This window comes from Cynocephalus volans, chromosome 6 (assembly GCF_027409185.1).
Source record: "Cynocephalus volans isolate mCynVol1 chromosome 6, mCynVol1.pri, whole genome shotgun sequence".
NCBI lineage: Eukaryota > Metazoa > Chordata > Mammalia > Dermoptera > Cynocephalidae > Cynocephalus > Cynocephalus volans.
The window spans coordinates 117,293,101-117,315,516 of NC_084465.1; the positions used below are offsets into that span (position 1 = coordinate 117,293,101).

Sequence of the window (22,416 nt, forward strand, 5' to 3'; positions counted from 1 at the left end):
CAAAATTTCCCAGGTATAGGGAGAGACACGGACCTTCAAATCCAGGAGGCTCAAAGATGCCCGAACAGATTCAGCCCCAAAAGATCCTCTCCAAGACACATGATAGTCAAACTGGCAAGGCTCAAAGACAAAGAGAGAATCTTAAAAGAAACAAGGGAAAAGTGTGAAGTCAATTACAAGGGAGCCCCTATCAGACTAACAGCAGACTTCTCAACAGAAACTCTAGAGGCCACAAGGAAAGGGGATGAAATATTTAAAATCCTAAAAGAAAAAAACTGCCAGCCAAGAATACTATATGCAGCAGGTTACCCTTCAGAAATGAGGGGGAAATAGTGTATTTTCTAGACAAACAAAAACGCAGGAGTTGACCACCACATGACCAACCCTACAAGAAATTCTCAAGGAAGTCCTATGTCTGGAATCCAGAAAATGATAATCACTACCACAAATACACAAGAAAGAACAAAACCCACTGATGGAACAAAAATTCAAATGAGAAGAGAAAGAAACTAAATCTTACTACCACAAAAAGCCACAGTGACAATGTAATAATGACCCCACTTTATTTCTGATTTTAGTAATTTCTGTCTTCTCTCTTTTTTCATGATCAGTCTAGATAATGGTTTGCAAATTTTGTTGATCTTTTTAAAGAATCATCTTTTGGTTTTGTTGATTCTATTTTTTTAAATTCCCTATCTCATATATTTCTGTTGTAATCTTTGTTATTTCTTACTTATATTTCCTTTTGGTTTAGTTTGCTCTACTTTTTCTACTTCTTAAGATAGAAGTTTACATTACTAATTTGAGATTTTTCTTATTTTTAATATAAGTGTTTACAAGTATAAATTTTCCTTTAAGAACTGCACGAGGACTGTGTCCTATAAATTTTGATATGTTGCACTTTGATCTTTATCTCAAAATACTCTCCAATTTCTCTGTGATTTCTCTTTTTATCCATTGTTTATTTAGGAGAGTGTTGTTTAATTTCCACACATTTGTGAGTTTTCTAATTTTTTTTCTGTTCTTGTGGTTAGAGAACATATTTTCTATTATCTCAGTCTTTTAAAAAAGGAATAATTTAAACAAACAAACATAAAGTTCAAGGAAAGATTTCCATTATGTTTCAATTCTATTTTTCCACAAACTTTTTGAAGTGCTTTATGTTTATATTCTATTTTATTGATTTTTTTATGCAATTTATGCTGCTAGAGTTAGACATTTAAATTCTGTTCTTGATTTCTTTTTATTAAGTGGACTTGTTGATTTGCTTAGAAATTAATTTGCCTTTGGGAGCAGACTGGTGGTTTTATAGAGAGAGCAAGTGAGCACACTCTTGCCCCTTTGCCGTGTGATGCTCTGCACTGCCTCAGGACACTGCAGAGAGTCCTTGCCAAGAAGAAGGCCCTCACCAGATGCATCCCCTTGACCTTGGACTTCCTAGCCTCCAAAACTGTAAGTTTCTAAAAAGAAAAAACAAACAAACAAGAAGAAAAAAAGACAAAGAAAAGATAAAAAAGAAAAAGAAAAAATATATAAAATTTTAAAACTTTTAAAAAAACAAACAAAAAAACAGAACTGTAAGTTTCTGTTTCTTCATATTTTAACCAGTTTTAGGCATTCTGTTATAAATGACAGAAAGTTAAGATGTGAAGATAATCAGACATAGTTAAAATAAAGTTTAATATAAAATAGACTTTTTTCTTCTTTTTAAACACTCTGAAAGATAACAGACTACCTAACACAAAACTAGTACCAATATTTTGAGTTTTATAGCATATGTAAATGTATGGTGGAAATAGCACAAAAGATGGGAGGGAAATTTTCGGATGTGTGATTGAAAAGTTCTTAAAGTATAAATGAAGCAGTATAATATTATTTGAAGGTAGACTAAAATGAATATTGTAAGCTTAGAGCTACCACTAAAATAATTTTAAACAATGGAACCAGAGGGTAAATGAAACAAATAGACAACTGTAAGATGGTAGATTTAATACAACCCTATCGATGGTAAATGAGATGTAGATGATCTAAAGACACAAATTAAAAGGCAGAGATTGTCGGATTGGATTTAAAAACAAAAAGTAAGATCCAACTATATGATGGCTACAAAAAACCCACTTTATTTTTAAAAATTTATTTCTATTTTTTTATTTTTTGGTGGTAACATGTATTTTTTTTAATTGATAAAAGAAACTCAGTTTAAATATACATACATAGATAGGTTAAAAGTGAAAGGATGGAGAAATATATACCATTCAAACACCAATCAAGAGAAATATGGGGAGGCTGTATTAATATCAAAGTAGACTCTAGAACAAAGAATACTGCCAGGGATAAAGAGAAACACTACTTAATGATAAAGGAGTCAATTTACCAAGAACACATACCAGGGCTAGCCAGTTAGCTCAATTGGTTAGAACGCAGTGTTATAATATTAACGTCAAGGGTTTGGATCCTTTTACTGTACAGCCACCAAAAAAAAAAAAAGAACACGTAACAATTCTAAATATGTATTTACCTAACAACAGGGCTTCAAAATACATGATGTAAAAGCTGATAGAAATGAAAGGAGAAATAGACAAATCAACAATTATAGTCAAATATTTCAACACCCTTCTCTTAGTAACTAATAGAAAAAAAAATAGACCAAAAAATTAAGGATAAAGAAGTGAATAATACTATCAATCAATTTTATCTAATTGATATTTATAAAACACTACACCAACAACAGCAGAATACACATTCTTTTCAAATATATATGGATCAGTCACCAAAACAGGCAATATTCTGGTTCACAAAACAAATCTCAACAAATTAATAAGAAACAAAATCATATAAAATATATACTATAACCATAGTGTAATTAAATTAAAAATCAATAGCAGAAATTTAATTGAAAAATCTCTAAATATTTAAAAATTAAACAACACAATTTTAAATAATGCATAGTCAAAGGGAAAATCACAAGGAAAATTTTAAAATATTTTAGAGTGAAGGAAAATGAAAACACAATATGTCAAAATTTGTGGGATGCACAAATTTGTTAGAGCATGGTGTTATAACACCAAGGAGAGGACAAATATTCAGACCATAGAAGTCACACAACTTAGAAACTTATAGCATTAGATGCCATATATTAAGAAAAAAGAAGGATCTGAAATTAATTACCCTTTTTCTTCAAGAACCTAGAAAAAAGAGCAAATTAAACCCAAAGCAAGCTGAAGGAAATAAATAAAAGAGATAATAAATGAAATTGCAAACAGAAAAACAATAGAGAAAAATAATCAACCTAAACCTCTAACTAGACTGACCAAGCATGGTGGTGGTGGGGAAACCATACAATCTACCAATATCAGAAATGAAGGTGGGACATCCCTACAGATCCCACAAACATTAAAAGGCTATCAAGGGAATATTACAAATGATTTCATGCCAGTAAATTTGACAACTTAGAAGAAACAAATTCCTTGAAAGGCTTAATAAGTGGACCACTAGCTATATTTACTTTTCTTCTACTCTGTGATAGCACAAAGTATGTAGTTTTCTCTGGGACTCTCTCTTCATTTGGATGGTAGCAAACTGGCTTTTCAGATTTACAGTTGATCAGTTGACCTTTACAGCTCCCAACACAACTTTTGTCTTCTTGTATTTTTTTTCAGATTTAAAAGAATTTTAACTTAATGAGCTTATTTTTTAAATTTAATTTTTAACTTAATGAGCTTTAATTTAAAGAATTATAAGCCCAAAATGGATCCAAGTGCCTTGCTCATATTAACTCATGGTGACCCTAAAAGTATCATTTTATTCTGATTCAGAACTGAGTAATAGAGAAATAACTTGCCTATGATCACTGTATTAGTCAGTTTTCTGAAACTATGTAATTTATAAAGAAATGGAAGTATTTCTTAAGTTTTGGTGGCTGGGAAGTCTTAAAGTCAACAGGGTGCACTGTCGAGGGCCTTCTTGGTGGGGATTCTCTACAGAGTCTCGTGGTGATATAGGGTATCACGTGGTGAGGGTTGGTCAAGAGCGTGTGTTAATGTGCTCACTTGTTCTCCTTATAAAGCCACCAGTCCACTCCCATGATAACCTATTAATGAATTAATCCATTCATGATGGCAGGGCGCTCATGATCCAACCACTTCCTAAAGACCCCATCTTTCTACTCTGCCACATTGGGGATCAAGTTTCCACATGATCTTTGGACGGAACAAATATTCAGACAATAGCAGTCATGCAACTAGTAAGATAGAATCTTCTTAACCTCTTCTTATACTGCATGGCACAAAACAGGTAGAAACTGGATCCCAATTATTGTCTGGATCCAAAATCTGTGCTGTTAGTTTCTATGCTATCCTATCTACCACCAGAGGCACAAAGAGATCCTGAAATTTGTTCAAGGCATAAATCCCACATCACATGACTACGAGCCCATTTACTGAATGCTCAGCTATATCTCCCTCTTGAACTCTTTCTTCACTGCCCCAAATTTGCTGCACCCACTTCCCCATATTTCTTATATCTACACTGGAGGACTCTTTGGGAAGAATGGGCAGAGATCCACATCTAACTGTGAAAGAACCTAGCTTATCCTTCTGTGAACTACAAGATAACAGTGAGGCACTGTGCTCTACAAGAATAAGGAAGCAGAAACTGTCAAGGGATACATAAAAAGATGGCACGGTTCAAAAGAAGGAGCTCAGAGCTCCCTGGAAACCAGTAATTTTATCTCATCCTTCTCAAACTCATGGAAATAATCAGTGAGATGTCCAAAGGGGTTACACCCGCAATAGTACTAATGTGAGGAGTTCAGGAGTACACGTGAAAATTTGCAGAAACCTTGGGGGAATGTCTACTAAATACAGCAGTTTGATGAAGGTCCCTTGGAGGCTGATCTGTAATGACCCTCCTGACGAACTGTAATGAGTTAAATAATGGAACTCTGCCACTGAGATCTCATACCTTTATGGGAAAAGATCCGAAGGTTTGGCTAAGAATAACAGACCATGTGAAGATCTATCTTTTGGCTCTCTCTTGCATCTGAAACCTTAAATATGATGAGCCACTCATGCAGCACTGGGAAATTCAAAGTTTTGCTGTTTATGATAGCAACCACACCAAGTATTTATCTAGCAGGGCCAGACATTTACCCTTTCTATATTGATTACTAATTTTTATTACCTACCTTTTCATATATACCAGTGAAGTTTTTCTTCTTCTTAAGAGTTCAAAACACTTCTTATTAAAGTTAATAATAAGGAATTTTTGTTGCTGTTTGTATTGTGACACTAATTTGTTATTTATTTTAATTTTCACTTGAAATATAAAAGTAACACATATACCAAATTCAACTGTGCAGAAAGGTACAATGTTAAAGTAAAATTCTTGCCTGTACTTTTCGACCTCTGCCCTCAGACTCTTCCCACAAAAGTTATCACCAGGTTAACTCCCCACTGTTATTACCAGGCAGTACGATGGCTAAGGGTATGAGGTCTGAAGTCAGTCCAGGGTTTGAATCCTAGCTTTATTAGCTATGTAACCTTGGGTAAGTTGTTTAGCAGTGCCTTAGTTTTATTACTTAAAAAAGAGTGACAATAATAACAGTATCATTGGGCTGATATGAGCATTAAGTGAGATAATACATCTGGATTCCATGAATTTTAATAGTTATTAATTTTTAACTTTTTGTTTTGATATAATTTCAGGCTTACAGAAGAGTTGTAAAAGTAGTACAGAGAGTTCCCATACACCCTAATCCAGTGTTATCATCTTACATAACCATAGTACTGTTGTTAAAAATTAAAAATTAACATTTGCTATGGTCTGAATGTTTGTGTCTCCCCAGAATTTGTATGTTGATATCCTAACCCCCAAGGTGATGGGGCCTGTGGGATGTGATTAGGTCATGAGAGTTTAGTGCCTGGTGGAGTTTGGATGTGTTGTTCTCGCCAAAACTCATGTGGAAATCTGATTCCCAATGTGGCAGTGTTGGAAACTGATTGAGTCATGGGGGCGGATCCCTCATGAATGGATTAGTGCTCTCCCTGGGAGAGGGGATGAACGAGTGAGTTTTTGCTCTATTAGTTCCCGCGAGAGCTTGTTGTTTATAGGACCCTGGTACCTCCTCTCTCTTTCTCTCTCTTGCTTCCTCTTGCCATGTGATCTGCTTGTACCCGCCAGCAGCCTGCCACTTTCTGCCATGAGTAGAAGCAGCCTGAGGCCCGTGCCAGATGCAGCTGTCCCAGAATCGTAAGCCAAATAAACCTCTTTCCTTTACAAATTACCCAGTCCCAGGTATTTCTGTTATAGCAACAAAAAACAGACTAAAACAGTGCCCTTGTAAAAGAGACCCGGTAGAGCTAGCTAGCCCCTTCTACCAGGTGAGGATGCAGTGAGAAGACACCATCTATGAGACATGGGTCCTCACCATTCACCAAATTGTCAGCACCTTGATCTTGGACTTCCCTGCCTCCAGAAATGTGAGAAGTATATGTTTGTTGCTTGTAAGCTATCCAGTTCATGGTATTTTATTATGGCAGCCTAAACCAAATAAGGCAAAATTGGTAGAACACTAATAAATTGCAGACTTCAGATTTCACCACCAATGTTCTTTTGCTCTTCTGGGATCCAATGCAGTATTTCACATTGCATTTATTATTTGTGTCTCTTTAGTTTCCTCCACTCTGTGATAGTTCCTCAGTCTCTTCTTGTTTTTCATGCTCTCGACACTTTTGAAGAATACTGGTTAAGTATTTTGTAAAATGTCCCCCAACCTGCGATTGTCTGATGCTAACTCCTGATTAAGTTGAAATTATTATGTAATTTTGGCAAGAACAGCACAGAGATGACGTGTCCTTCCCAGTGCACTATATCAGTAGGTACATGTATCGATATGTCTTAATCCTGGTAGTATTAACCTTGATCACATAGTTACGGTGGTGTGTGCCAGGATTCTCCACTGTGAAGTGACAATTTTTCCTTTTGCAATTAATAAGTATTTGGGGTGTCATACTTTTAGACTATACAAATATCCTATTTCTTCATAAACTTTCACCCACTAATGTTAGCATTGAGTATCGGATCTTACCTGCAACAGTTATTACACTGGTGTTCTAATGGTGATTTTCTGTTTCCCTCACTCCATCTGTGCAGATTCATTAGAAACCTTTTGTAAGGAAGAGTTGTCCCTTCACCCCCTTTTATTTATTTATTCAATCATTTATTCATATCAGTATAGGAAAATGTATTTTTACTTTTAAAAGACCCAATATTTTCCAAGATAAGCACAGTTCTCTTCTAGATAAAACAAACATGCCCAAAGCCAAACACCTGTGAGAAGGATCCCCAGGTAGTATGCTTTTTGACAGCTGGGTTTGCTGATCACAGTGATCAGAGCAGATGTCCCTGTTTGAGAGAGGTGCTGTCATCCACCCAAGTGATGCCGGGACCCCACTTACTGTAGCCCATCAAGGTGAGTGCTCCTATAAGCATGATCAGAGTCTGCAGAGCATCTGTGTAGATCACAGCAGCCAGGCCACCTGGGGGATGAACACTGACATGAGGGTCAGGAACACCAATGGGAGGGGAGTTGCTCTGGGTTACAGGGGGAACCTGGAAGGTCCAGACCTAACAGGCGATTTCTTAGTGTTGATTGATTGCAAAGATGGCCACAATGACTCCCACTTTGCAATGTGACTTTGCTGCTTCTGTCAGGTTGTGGCGAAGCTGATTTCTCTACCATTTAAATATGGGCTTGGCCATGTGACTTTGACCTGTAGAATATGGTGGAAGTGATGTTGTGCAGCTCCAAGCCTAGGTTCCAAGGAGTCCTCCCTGAAGCTTCTGCTCTTACTCTCATGTTTCCCTGAGATGACCCTGTTTTAAGAAGCCCAGGCAAACCTCATGGAAGATGATGGACCACATGGGGTGGGGGCCCAGCTGGCAGCCCAAGCTGACCACCAGCCATATAAGTGAGGCCATCCTGTTCCAGCCAGCTGCTCCAGGTATCTTCCAACTACAAGTCAGATGAGCCAGGTGACACCAGCAGAACAAGCGCCCAGGCAATCCATGGAACCGTTATTGTTCCAAGACCCAAAATTTGTGGGTGGTTTGTTACACAGCAATTTCTAATTTATATAGGAAGTGATGTTGGGACCATAGTCCCCGAGCTCTGAACACCTTCATTTTTAACACTGGAAAAGGGACATGAGTACTAGGTATTTGGAGCCTCTTAATACTTCCTGAACGGGATCATTAGTCTGCCTTGGAGGATTCTTGTTGGGTTTGCCAACTAGAAAAATCTTTGTAATGGGAGTTCCAATCAAGATGGCAGAATAGACGGTTCCCAGCATCACTCTCTCCCACAAATCACCAAATTTACAACTATAAAAATGTAACATCAGCCAAGACAGGGATGCTAGAGCTCAGAGGAAGAGGAGAGACCTATGGAGTTCACGAAGGTGGAGTTCACGATGAGAGAAAGAAAAAGCTGCTCTGAGCATTTCAGGCCGCAGCTGCTTTAAGGCTCAAGCTGCTGAGCACATGGAGCAGGAGCCGGCAGAAACTGCAGCTGTGCACTTCAGATGGAGTTACTTGGAGGCGGCAGGAGAGAAGAGAGCCTTGGTGGCCCCCAGGACAGCAAGACGGCTAGTAGGGTTCACGTGGACCCACATAGGAGCAAGGAGCCAGAACAGCTGAAACAAGGGAGCCATTCAGAGGCCGGTGAGTCATCGCAAGAGACCAGTGCAGGGCCTGTCCCATGGGAAGTGTTTGTAGCACAGGCAGTTGGGGAGATGGGAACACCGGGAGAACACTGGGACACAGCAAGGACAGCCGACCCGCCCCCCAATCAGCGCAGGACCACTCAGAGGAGACTGGTCAGGAACGCAGAATTGCATGGGGTGCAGTTTGATGAAAAAACTCAGACCCAGATCAAAGATTCTACAGAACACAGATCCATCGGGTCTCTGGAGAGCCGGAAGTACCTATAAGATCAACCATTAAACCCTGAGCTGCATAAAAAGCCTTCCCTAGGGAAACATCAGCAAAGCAGCAGTTTAAACAACCACACAGCTCAAGTACTGGTTCCCACAGGAAGTTCCCCCGTGTTAGAAACAAAGGACAAAAAATTAGTTCCAGCCCAGGCACACCACCAGCACTTTGGGGCCTGCCTGGGAACTGGAGGTTTGGATCTGGGGACCGGACCCCATTCCCACTTCCAGACAAACTGCACCAGTGCCTCAGGATGAGCTTGGGGACCTGAAGAATGGAGAAGGGTACTGGACCCCCCTCCCACAACCAGGCACACCATGCCAGCACCTTGGGGCCTGCCCAGGGACCCAAGGCAAGGAGAAAGGGACCGGACCTCTCTCCCACAACAAGGCACACTGAGCCAGCACCTTGGGGCTCACCCAGGGACCTGGGGCAAGGAGAAGGGGACCGGACCCCCCTCCCACAACCAGGCACACCACGCCAGCACCTTGGGGCCTGCCTGGGGACCTGAGGCAAGGAGAAGGGGAACGGACCTCTCTCACACAACCAGGCACACTGAGCCAGCACTTCAGGTCCTGCCTGGGGAACCGAGGCATGGAGAAGAGGGCTGGACCTCTCTCCCACAATCAGGGACATCACACCAGCACCTTGGGGCCCACCCAGGGACCTAGGGCATGAAGAAGCGGACCAGACCACCCTCCCACAACCAGGCACAATGAGCCAGTGCTTCAGGGCCCACCCGGGGACCTGAGGCATGGAGAAGGGGACTGGACCTCTCTCCCACAACCAGGCACACCACGCCAGCACCTTGGGGACTGCCTGGGGACCCGAGGCAAGGAGAAGGGGAATGGACCTCTCTCACACAACCAGGCACATCACACCAGCACCTTGGGGCCCGCCCAGGGACCTAGGGCATGAAGAAGGGGACCGGAACCCTCCCACAACCAGGCACACTGATCAAGTGCTTCAGGGCCCACCCGGGGACCTGAGGCATGGAGAAGGGGACTGAACCTCTCTCCCACAACCAGGCACACCGTGCCAGCACCTTGGGCCCTGCCCAGGGACCCAGGGCATGGAGAAGTGGATCGGACCACCTTCCCACAACCAGGCACACTGAGCCAGTGCCTTAGGGCCCTTCCAGGGACCCAGGGTATGGAGTCAAGGACCAGACCACCCTCCCACAACCAAGCACACCAAGCCAGTGCCTTGGGTCCCACCCAGTGACCCGAGGCATAGAGCCAGGAACCAGACCCTCCTCCCAAAACAAGACACACCATGCCAGTACCTCGGGGCCCATCCAGGGACCTGAGGCAAGGAGAAGGGGACTGAACCTCTCTCCCACAACCAGGGACACCATGCCAGCACCTCAGGGCCCGCCTGACCCAGAGACATGCAGAAGGGGACTGGACCCTCCTCCCATACCAGGCACAAAACACCAGCACCTTGGGGCCCACCTGGGTACCCGAGGCATGGATAAGGAGACTGGACCCCTCTCCCATAACTGGGCACATGGTGCCAGCGCCTTGGGGCCTGCCCAGGGACCAGAGGCATTGAGAAGGGGACCAAACACACCTCACAACCAGGCATACCGCCAGTGTCAAAGAGCATACCAAAAACAGCACCTCCACATGGGTGGCCCACCACAGCCACCACAATAACCATGGCTGCTCCAAAAGCAGCTAGACACCACAGCCACCACACAGATGGTCTGCCAACCACTGGAGTGCATTCACACAAGAGTCAACAGCAGAGACAAGAAAAGAAGAGGATGTCTCTTTCCACAAAACCCATTTCAGAGTGACAGAAGAAGCTTCTGCTCTATGATAATATTGGGGGATCTGATCACATCTCTCAGCATTGGACAGATCATCTAGGCAACAAGTTAACAGAGTAACCATTATTCTTTCAGAAGGAGAGAAGAAATCTAGGGTAATTGAGGGGGAGGGGGAGGGAATGGGGGAAGGGGAAAGGTTGGATAAGGGGCATAAAAAATAATTACGATTTGTAACAATATATATGCTAGTAATATTGACTTGATCAACATATCTCAATGTTCAACCCCCAAAATATGTATAATCGACTTTAATTCAATAAATAAAATAAATTAAACAAACAAAAACACGTTTAACTGGAAAAAAAGAAAAATCTTTGTAATGACAACAATTGTAGCAAACCCATCAGCATCTATACAGAGCAATCTTTCTTTTCTCTTTTCTATACCTGCCTCTTGTCTCTTTCTCCTAACGGAGGAGACACTTGTTTGATATGAACATGTTTACTAGAGGGCACAGTCATTGAGCAATTAAAAGAAGCATGCCCATGGGTGTGGGGTTCTCCTTGATTCCTACTTCCTTGACAGCAGGAATAGGGACCTCTCACAAATGGGGGGAGACCCGGCTTAGATTCTGGCCCCAATTCTCTGCCCTCCTCTCCTAAAGTGAGCCATTCCAAATGGAGTGAGGTCCTGAAGTATGGTACCACATAAACCCACCACCATTTCTATGCCAGTGTTTATTGAGCATTTATTATATGCCAGGCACTGCGGTGAGCATTTTATTAAACAAAATAATCCAAATATCTGGTGAGCATGCTCCCAAGTTCTACATGGTAGGGATGCAGAAGCCAACTAAGTGGCATGTTTTCTGTTCTCACACAGCTTACAGACTAATGGGGGAGACAGACCCCCAAACAAGGAACACGAAGATCAACTGGCTTTTGCAGCTAGCCCTCCCTGATCCCTGTGCTCCATGCACATGGCTTCTATTAGTTCTGAGGACTCAGCCAAGGTCTTTCGACATCAGGGATCTTTGCCTATGTTAGATTTTGTTTGCTTTTCTGTTTAAAGTCTCTGATGGTGTTCCATGGCACGTAGAACAAACTCCAGGCTCATGTCATTTCCTTCAAATCCCTGGCCACTGTCCTCTCCAATCCTCCTCTTACCATCAGGGCTGCTGCACAAACAGTGTCTGGGGTGCCGTTCTCACTGCTGGTGTGAGCGGCATCCCTCGTATTGAGGGGGACACGACCTGTGTAACCATTTGCTTGCTCAGCTTCAGCAGCATCGACCCCCTTGCTGCTCCCTAAGCAAGCAGAGCACGCTCCCATCTCAGTCTTTGCAGCCACCCTTCTCTCTGCCTGGAATTCTCTTCCCTGAAACTTCTTATGAGTGTCTTTTAAATCTGGTTGAAATATCGCCTTACAGAGGCCTCACTTGAACATCCTATCTAAAAAAAGCCTCCTGCGTTTCTCCCATCTTATCATTCTGCGTAATTTTCCTTCATAGCACTTATCAGGTTATATCCTGACATTATTTATCCATTTCCTTGTTCATTGTCTGTCTCCCCACCTTCGCTAGAGTGTAAGTTCCTCTGAGGTAGAGATTTTTGTCTGTCTTGTTTACATCTGTGCCCCACTTCCTAGCATGATGTCTGGCACACAGTAGGTGATATACATATATATGTATGTGTGTGTGTGTGTATATATAATAGGTACATATATATTATGTATATATACATTTGTGGAGTAAATTATATTACACCAAGAAGAGACAGAGAAGGGTGAAACTAGAGCAGAAGATGAGAGGTGAATATAGAGTGTTCAAAAACAGATACTTGTTGAGGCCCTACTATGTGCAGTCTTCTAGGACACGAGTTTGAGGTGGAAAGATGAGGCCACCTGACCTCAGGTTTTAGAATTATAGTAGTTTATTATCCAGCCTTGTATCGAGCATGCGAATGCACATGTGCAGCACTTAGTAGGTTCTCAATAAGTAGAACCTAGAATACATGAATGGGAAAAGATGTTATGCAGTTGTGAAGCCTTTTTAAAATTCTTTCTCCTACCAGGCAACCCTGTTTCTTTGGATAATGGCCTACGGAAATCTTATTATCTGGGGGTAATGGGGTGACGTTTAATGAATAAATGATCTTAACACACTGGAACATCAGAAGATGGACCAGGAAAAGATGGTGGCCCACAGCCCCTGCCCATCACCTCTCCCAACATTACCCTTGTTCAGTCATACCTGCAACAGTGTATAGAGCTGTGATGGCCAAAAGCCCAATTACGGACAGGTATAGATCCAGGTGCAAAGACTGCTGAATAAAGATGGCACCCGCATACATGTCCACCTGCGGAGACGTGAAATTGATAGATGAATGAATGAATGAATGAATGAATGAATGGGCGTTTGCAGCACCATTTCCCCAGGATCGGGCCCTAGCCTAGATTCTGACAAATACAGAAGAGGCTCATATTGTCCTTTGTTCATTCAACTAGTCCCAACTCAGGCATCTCAAAGTAGAGCCCTGAGGGCAATTAATTAAGTTTGAGATGCCTGCCCTGGACTAATGCAACAGCCTCCTCAGTGTCTGTCCTGCTTCTGCTCTTGGTCCTCTTCACTCCATCCTCCACACTGCAGCTTTCATCAGACACCACCATAGCCATGTCATCCTTCTCCCCATTAAAGCTCTTGAGCGGATCTCCACTGCCGCCAAGTAAAGGCTGAATGAATACATCAGATTTGCATACCAGACCCTGTATGATTTGCTTGCCTCTGGCCTAATTTCCTTTACTCACATTATATTCCCAGTGCTCCAGTCACTCTGGAACACTTCGTGTTTCCCCAAAAAGCCACGTTGCCCCATATCTCCCAGCTTTGGCCTGTGCTGGTCCATCTGTCTGGAATGCCAATCCCCCTTCCCCTAGCTGGTAAACTCCTCCTGAGATGAAACTTCCCCTGTAAGGCTTCCTCACATCTGTAGCTTCCCATCAGACTGCAAGTGAACATTCTAGAAACAAGCCCATGTATCTGTTCTTTGAGTCTAGAGCTGGCATTGTCAGTCATTGTTTTGGAGATTGAATGGGATTCCTGCTGCCCCCTTCTCACCCTCCTCATATAGGATAAGCTCTTCTCTACCCGCAGCTGGATGAGTCAGGCTGTCCAGGTGGCACATACCCAGAGGATGAAATGCATCTGCTCTTTGCCACCTTCCAGGAGACCTGCCCATCCAAAGGTCCAGTGGGGCAAGCCCAACCAGTTATCAGCACATCAGGTTAACAGGCAATCACTGCCTGATCCCAGGAGGAATATAAAAGCTCTATCCAAGCATTGGCGGGGCTCTTGGTGTTCCACTCAGTGACCTGGCCCATCCTACATGTTGCTGAAGAAGCTTTTCAGGGGTAGGGGAGAAAGCCCTTCCCTCCACGTCTTCTCCCAATATCCCTCTGCCCAGGCTTATCTCTCCCCCACCCCTCCCATCTTCCTCTAGCCTCCCTGAAGCCTGCCCAAGAGAAGGAGAAAGCGGATAAGAAAGAGACACCCCCAGCAATGGACTGTGACTTATCTTGACGCCATGCTGCAGGAGCGTGGCCAGCCTGTGGCCCCACCTTACCGAGATCTTGGTGAAGATGTAGATAAACAGGTAGAGCACGGCCAGGGTGATGGAGATCCTGTGGCCGCCAAAGCGTTTCCTTAGGTATTCCGGCATCGTGGTGACCTGGAGGTCAGAGCTGGGCTTCATCACCTGGTGACTTCACACGCGTGGCCTCCCTGCACCTGCCCTGTCCTTCCTCCCCCGCCAAACTCAGAAGCAAAACAGCCTTCTTGGGATTCTCAATGGGAGACTTAGAAGGAGAAGAAAATGGGGCTAAGTAAGGGGTGAAGTGAGGAGGAATGGGGTCCTCTGCAAACAGGATACAACAAATTGTATCCTGTATTATTGTTTACTTAATGCTTTTCTTGAAACCAACACGTTTTTATTTAAATAAACGTATCTAAAAAGGAAACTTTAAATCGCCACTATAAATGGAAAATTGACCCTAAATTTAAGGGAACCAGATAAAATAAATTCAGAGATAATAAAACAATTTGTTTATTTTCTATTTTCTTCTGGCAACTTCCTGCTGCACACCACTCATGGCCCAGAACCTACTCATTCTTTCTTTAAAGAGAGAGAGAGAGTTCTTAGAGAATGTTGAAGTGTTAAAGGCATATAGCTCCAACATGACACTTGTCCTTTGAGTTTATCTGAAAGTTTATCTGAAAACTGAAAGACGATGGAAAAAGGAAAAACATCACAGTGTGATTCAGTCCAGCTGGGCACATGTCCAACACCTAAAGAACCCATGTCCAGGGCTGGCAGGTTAGTTCAGTTGGTTAGAGCACCGCCTTGTAACACCAAGGTCAAGGGTTCAGATCCCGCACCAGTCAGCAGCCAAAAAAAAAAAAAAAAAAAAAAGGAAGAAAGAAAAGAAAAAACTGTTCACTGTCTCAAGAATCTCCATTTGTCCACATTCCAAACTTTGCTTCAAGAATAGTAAATTGTTGGGCTGGCCAGTTAGCACATTTGATTAGAGTGTGGAGCTGATAATACCAAAGTCCAGGATTTGATCCCTGTACTGGTCAGCCGCCACACACACAAAAGAGAATAAATTGTTAATAGTAGAATCCACACGTTCAAGAATGCAGGGGTGTTCAGTGTAAAATTAGTGAAGTTTGATGTACATTTGAAATTCCTTTATCATAAAATGTTGGCAAAAAGTGAACTCCAGGAATAAACATTTTTTAATAAAAACGGGGAAAAAAAGCTTCTTGCTCTTCCCCCTCCCCTCAAAAGGGCAAAAATCTGGGATTTTGACCATCACAAATGCCTTGTCTCAACCTTCTGGTTTGCTGCTGGGCAAACACAGCAGGGGGTTCCCGGAAGTGCATCACGCTGAACCCTGACACTCTATCAGGGAGAACACACGAAGAGGTTCAATCAAACCTTATTGAATGTGATAGCCTGAGAGCTAATTAGAGAGAGCACGAGAGCTTCAGTTCATTCACACGGACGCGTCAAGGAAGCCGGTCCGCAAGTACGTTCACTCCCCAGTCTATGGAGGACGGCTGCCAGCTGGTCTTTGTTTGCGACTCAGACCCTATCACTGGCTAACAGCCTTTATTATCAACTGACCTTCGTTCCCATCTAGAGAGATCTCCACAGGCTCCGCATGCAGAAAGTTTCTAATGAGTCAAGAAGGGAAGGAGGGATGAAAGTCATCAGACAGCAAGCAGCGTTGGTGGCTGGAAATCAGTCTCCGGGGAGAAATGTGAAGCTAGCTGACAGGTGGGAGGCAGAGCCTAGACGGTTGGTCATACAGTAACTAAGAAGGCACTTTGCCAGCAAGCAAGGTTGAGAGAGAGGGAGGAAACGGTCTCATTAGCACGCTGCACAAAAGGCCTTCCTGTCTCAGGTATATCTGCAGAAGCAGATCCGTGATAAACGTAACAGAGGCTCTGGACCAAGCCCACAACACTCCCCAAACCACTCCTGGCTTCAGCTGCCTCCAGCCTTGGTGAAGAAGGACTGGCAGTAACACAGGGCCCACCTGGTTGGGGCTGGGTGAATGTTAAGGAGAAATTAATGCAGCATGACAGGTGTCCTTGGAGATTGTCACCACAGCCCCCAAAGCCCTCGTGGATGGCGGCTCCTCACTTCCCTACATGCTCCTGATCTCCGGGTGCTGGATGATGGTGAAGAGACTTCAGCATCTGTGTACCCTCCTCCGAATCACATCCAGATTGTCACCTGTCCACGCTCCTGTAAAACCCCTCCCTCTTCTTCTGAAATCCATGTCGTCTGGCTATAGCAACCTCGGCCCCTCCTCCATGCTCCACCAACCCATTTCTCTGACCAAAACCTGAGCCTTGTCATCTCCAAGACCTCATTCAACTCTGACACCCAAAATTTTCCTTAAGGCAGCTCTGTCACTCGCTGACTCTGATGACCCTGCTTTGGGACTTGGCCAAGACTCTGGTTCCCAATTGGTGCCTCTTCTCTGGCATGTTGGCTCAGCCCTCATTTCACTTCCTTCTGAATTCAGGTAAGACCCTGGTATTGATTCACTCCAACAAATATTTACTGAGCATCTGCTACATGCCAGGTGCTATTCTAGACAATGGTAGAAAACAGAGATGGTCCCTGCCCTCTTGCATCTGGCAATCTGATGGAAGAGACATACAGTCTAGTGCAATGGCTGTCAACCAGGGAAGATTTTGCACCCCCTGGGGAATATGTGGCAATGCCTGGAGACATTCTGACTGTCACAATTTTGGGAGTTGCTACTGGAAGCCGGCGGGCACAGAACATCCCCCCACCCACCACACACACACACACACACACACACACACACACATGAATAAATAAAGAATTATCCAGCCCAAAATGCCACTATTGCCAAGGTTGAGAAACCCTTGTCTAGTGGGAGAAAGACCGACTAATGGAAGAGACATAATTTAATAATTATACAAATAAACACGCAACAGCAACGGTGGCGAATGTGACAAAGGAGGAGACAATCCAATCAGAGAGGTCAGAAAGGGCTTCCTGGAGGAATCGTTGCTTGAACTAAAATGTGAAGGATGGAAAGGAGTTACCCAGACAGGGAAACTGTCCAGCAAGAAGGAAGAGCATTGTAATGGTCTGCGGAAGCAGAGCGCCCGGGAGAGTGAGGAATTGCTTGTTAGAACAGGGCCTGGCACGTGGCACACAGCTCCACAAATCCTCCTTCAGTGAACGACTAAATGAATGAACACTTGGAAGAACATTGTGGATGGGAAGCAGGGTGCCCCTGAGAAGTACAGTTTATTTCCCACATTCGTAAGTAAAGTTAGTCTAATTGTCTTAATGGGAAGTATTGGCATGAACCTATCCTCAGACATAGGAATGAACCTATTTTGGTAGGCAAAAATAAATTCCAGGTGGATAATAGATTGAACTGTGAAAAGTTCTAGAATATGAAGGAAAATATCTTTATGACCTTGGGATAGGGAAAGATTTTTTTAAAACAATACATAAAAGGCAGTAGCCACTAGGAAAAGGTGATAATGAAATTCTGCCACTCACAGCGACATGGATGAACTTAGAGAAAATCATGTTAAGTGAAATAAGCCAGGCACAGAAAGAGAAATGCCGCGTGTCCTAAAAGAATGAAAGAGCTAAGAGACAGAGAGAGAAAGAGAGAGAGAGAGTCATAATAATTCATTGAATTTTCAAAAGATGAGAACAGAACTAGGGCCTCCAGAGATGGGAAGGTGGGGAAAAGGGGGAATTAGCGAGAAATTGGTAAAGGGACACAAAACATGATTACATTGCGTAATGTTGAATACACTAATTATCCTGATTTGAGCATCATGTATTGCATACAGGTATTGATATTCAACTCTGTACCCCACAGATATGTACAATCAACTATGTTTCATAATAATAACAATAATAATAATAAAAGGACTAGGTAATAAATGCGATGACATTAAAATTGAGATTCCCAAAAGAGGAAATCCAAATCACCAGAAAACATAAACAGAGCTGCCAATTAAAAGCACAGTGAGATATCACTACACACCCACAAGATTAGCAAGAATTTTAAAGTCAGAGAATACCAAGTGTCAGCGAGGATATGGAGCACTGGGGCAAAGGGAATTCTCACACAGTGCTGGTGCGAGTAGAAACTGATGGAACTGCTCTGGGGGAACGTTTGGCCGTATCTTGTAAAGCCAAAGATAAACACATCCAGTGATCTGGCAATTTCATTCGTATGTAGATTCTCCGCATAAGTACATGTTTATGTGCATCAGGACACATGTATAAAAATGTTCCTAGAAGCACTGTCTATCGTAGCTTAATGCTGGGAACAACCTAAATGCCCAGCATACTACAGAATACTGCAAAGCAATGAAAATTAACATATCAGCTACATGCCACAAAAGAACATGTTACTTCTGAATCTATGTAAATACAATTTTAAAAAAGTAAAATTATATTGTTCAAGTATGCATACTTAATCCTGTAAAGAAAAGCACACTGTGAGTCCTTACTATGAAAGTCAAAGAGAAAAGAGGAGACTGTTTTTTGTCTTGATATGGGTGTTCATTTTACGGTGGCTTTTAAAGCTGCTCATCTGTGTTTTATCTCTTTCCTGTGTGTTCACTTTACTTCCTAATAAAAACAGACGGGGTAGCTTTTTATCTCTTCTCACTCTGGCATTTATTATCTAGTATGGGTTTAATCTCTCCTTTGAATACTCGCAAGATATTGCCCAAAGGATGTCTAGATCCTGGGAATTTCATTTTTCTTCTTAACAATACAGGCTGGAGATGAGCACACTTGTATCGACTTCTCCCTTTCCACGGCATGACATCACGTAGTATGAATGCCCCGTCCCCTATTAATAAGCAATGTGGTTGTTCCCCAGCTTTTCTATTACAGACAAACACAGCAGCCATTTAAAATCTTTGTGCCTCTTCCCAACCTTCAGCGCCACCAGTTCCTTCTCTCGGCAGATGACGTTATCTTCAGAGTAAGACGGAAGCCATCAGCTGAGAGTGTCTGGCAACGCTCCCTACAAAATAACCTACATTGCCACCATCCTTTACTCCTTCCCATAATAGATGCTCAATAAATATTTACTGATGATTTGGCCCAGAGATCTTTACTCCCAGTCCAGTGCTGTCATGCCCCAGGTATCCTGTCTGGGCAGGAGCTAGTCACAGACAGGTGTGGGCAGACCCAGGCCCCTGCTCACCAAAGTCCTTGCCTTTAGACTCTTGGTATTATCTCCAAGGGGAGTTATCTTTTCCTACATTGCTGCCATTTACACAGGATGGTACTACTTCTGGTATGAAGTAATTTTTAACATGATTTCTGATCCTTAAACTCTTTCTACTTTGTGTATTTCTTAAATTTCCAAAATACAAAGTTAGGATCAGTTATTGCTCTATGAACAACACAATGATATCCTATGATCTTTCCATGTGTGGTAGAACACCTAAAACAGACTTAAGGGCTGGCCGGTTAGCCCAGTTGGTTAGAGCATGATGTTCTAAAATCAAGGTCAAGGATTTGGATCCCCATAATGGCTAACCACCAAAAAAAAAAAAAAGTAAAACAGACGTAAGTCTAGACAGCAGGAGTGGCACGAACTGTTAATAAGATCATAAATGATTTTTAAAACTTTTTGAAAGTCCAAAGCAGCATTATTTTGTAACAAAAATTTTGACGTTTCACATCTGTCAGAAATACCTCCATTATTATAGTTTTGTATGCAAAGGAAGAAAGAAAATCACTGAATCATATACATATATTTAGTTAAAAGCAGTAACATCATATGGCTTAAACATTTAAAAGAGATTGTGAGTTATACATTTGTGTTTAAATATTTAAAAAAATTTTTTTGAGCCTATGCTTTTTCCAGTCTCTGGATGACCCATGTGTACCTTGGACATTGGTTACGAGGCGGGAACCACTAAGGACAGGGCTCCTTCTTGTCCCACCCAGGCGCCATCCCTCCGCAGTGCTGGGACCTCAGTAATGTAGAACGGATGTCCATGGGCGGGCAGGAGGGAGGGTGGTGGGAGCGAGGGGTGCAGGGTTGGCCATCCCAAAGTGTTTCCCCACTCCACAGCACCCCGACACCCCTCAGACTCACCTGGCCAGCGATGTAAATAGGCAGGAAGACCCAGGCCAGAATCAGCACGGAAAATAAGCCCTGCCCGAGAAAACACAGTGAGGACTCGGCTCCCAGTTCAGGTCATGCTGCCGATTGGGATTTCCTTCTGCACCCTGAGATAACCCAGCCCGGACTCGCCTCTGGCTCAATCCCTTGCTTGCTGAGTGGTTGGTTCACCTGCCCAGGCCTTCATATTTCCATTTTTTAAATGGGGAGAAGGTGATTAAGTAGGGAAGAAAAGGGTGGGAAGAGAAGCCTTTTGCAACGTCTTCTAGCGTGTGTCTCCTAAAATTCACCTCGTCCCTCTCAATCCAGTTGCACACACTCCCCTCCTGGACAGTGGTTAAAGCAAAGCTGCGAGGTCATGTGGGCCTGGGCTCAAAGGCTGGCCATACCCATGAGTGGTGATGCTGAGAGAGTTAACACAGGTCTCTGAGACTCATCTTTCTCACCTGTGAAATGGGCATAACAGTGCCTCACTAGGTTGTTGCAAGCAAATTGGCAAGATACTTACTGAGCACGTACTGTGTGCCAAGCATTCCTCAGCACTCTTTACAAGCATTAATTCATTTCATCCTCACAACGACTCCATGTGGCCGGTGCCATATTATCTCTATTTTATACATGAGGCTCAGAGAGGTCAAGTAACTTGCCCAAGGCCACACAGCTTGTAACTGTTGGAGCCAGGAAGTGAACCCAGGCAGTCTGGTTCTAGTCTTTAACTGAATCCCATAATATTATAGTGTATGTGCATACCTAAGTCTGTTCCTGGTGTAGAGTAAGCACTTAAAATATGTTAGTCAATATGAAGATAAAGGTCATTATTAAGTGCAGCCCCCACCTCCCCCAGTGAAAATCATATCCGGAATGAGCCCTGCTACACAGGGCAGTGTGTCCTATTTCTTGAGTATCTCTGGAGTACCCAAAAGGTCAAAAACCACAATATAATTTTTGTGATGGCCAACTGATGTCTAGAATACACAAAAAACCCTCTAGACCCATGATCCTGCTTCTGCATCTACAAGGGAGGCATTCTGAGCCCTCTTCTCCACACACTGTCCGTTGGGGTCATGGCCTTATGGGCCCCCATCAAGCAAGCACAGCAAGCCCTGCACTTTACAGACCAAACTGATTGTTGCTGAGCAGGGGCACCCTTGAAGCCTCCTCTTTGCTTTTGTAAAAAAGTACCATTCTATTTTTAAAGTGTAGGGAAATCACCCAAATTTCCCCCAGGATAGGTAGAGGTGAGCTGTCTATGCTCTGAGTAAAATACTTACAACAAACTCATAAGCAGCTACAGAAATGCCCGTAGCAGCACCCGACCCTGCCAGGCCCACGAAATGTCCACTTCCAATATTGCTGGCAAACAAGGATGCACCCACCTGGGGGGAGACGGATGGGTCAGATCTGGGAGCCAAGGCCTGAGATACCTGCTTCCCATCCCCAGTTCTTTCCGTGCTCCAAAGAGACCAAGACAGAAGGAAAGGTGGAGAAGGCAGGGCCATCCCTAGCCTATCTGGCATCTTTGCTTAAGTTAGAAAAAGATTTTCCTTCCCCAAGACTCTCTTATTTCCACCTGTCAGATGCTGACACAACAAATAAGCAGATCTACAATGCCTAAAATGTGGGTTGTGCCCTCTAGGGTTGCGCAGTGCACAGCCTGGGCAACCGTATGCAACATCCCTTGGGGGAAGGAAACAGGTATTGTAGGAAGTGCTTCACGATGAGAATCAGGAAGCCTGTGTTACTCCCCAGCTCTGCTCCTAACTTAGCAAAGTGCATAGCCCTCCTCCTGGTAGAATGCTAAGTGGTCAGCACTGCAACGATCCCTGGTCTCAGTCGATTGGACAGGATAGTCCTGGGCATCTGGCCCAAGTAGGACCAATCACATTCTTTCTTCTGGGAATGTGAAGCTGGGACACAGGGTCTGCTGTG

At 43.3% G+C, this 22,416-nt stretch overlaps 1 protein-coding gene across 6 annotated transcripts in view; it reads right to left on the reverse strand.

Annotated features, from left to right (window-relative positions):
• The window catches only part of SLC5A11 (solute carrier family 5 member 11), a 64,353-nt gene that overhangs the window by 31,322 nt on the left and 10,615 nt on the right, over positions 1-22,416 (reverse strand). Inside the window, exons 3-7 of one of the 6 annotated variants that reach the window (XM_063099125.1) lie at positions 21,759-21,863; positions 20,461-20,520; positions 14,385-14,489; positions 13,016-13,121; positions 7,458-7,538 (exon numbers count right to left, since the gene is read on the reverse strand). In XM_063099125.1, the coding sequence (XP_062955195.1) occupies positions 7,458-7,538; positions 13,016-13,121; positions 14,385-14,489; positions 20,461-20,520; positions 21,759-21,863 (457 nt within the window). The remainder of the gene's footprint in view (positions 1-7,457; positions 7,539-13,015; positions 13,122-14,384; positions 14,490-20,460; positions 20,521-21,758; positions 21,864-22,416) is intronic. The other 5 variants (XM_063099127.1, XM_063099126.1, XM_063099130.1 and 2 more) reach the window with 5 other exon arrangements.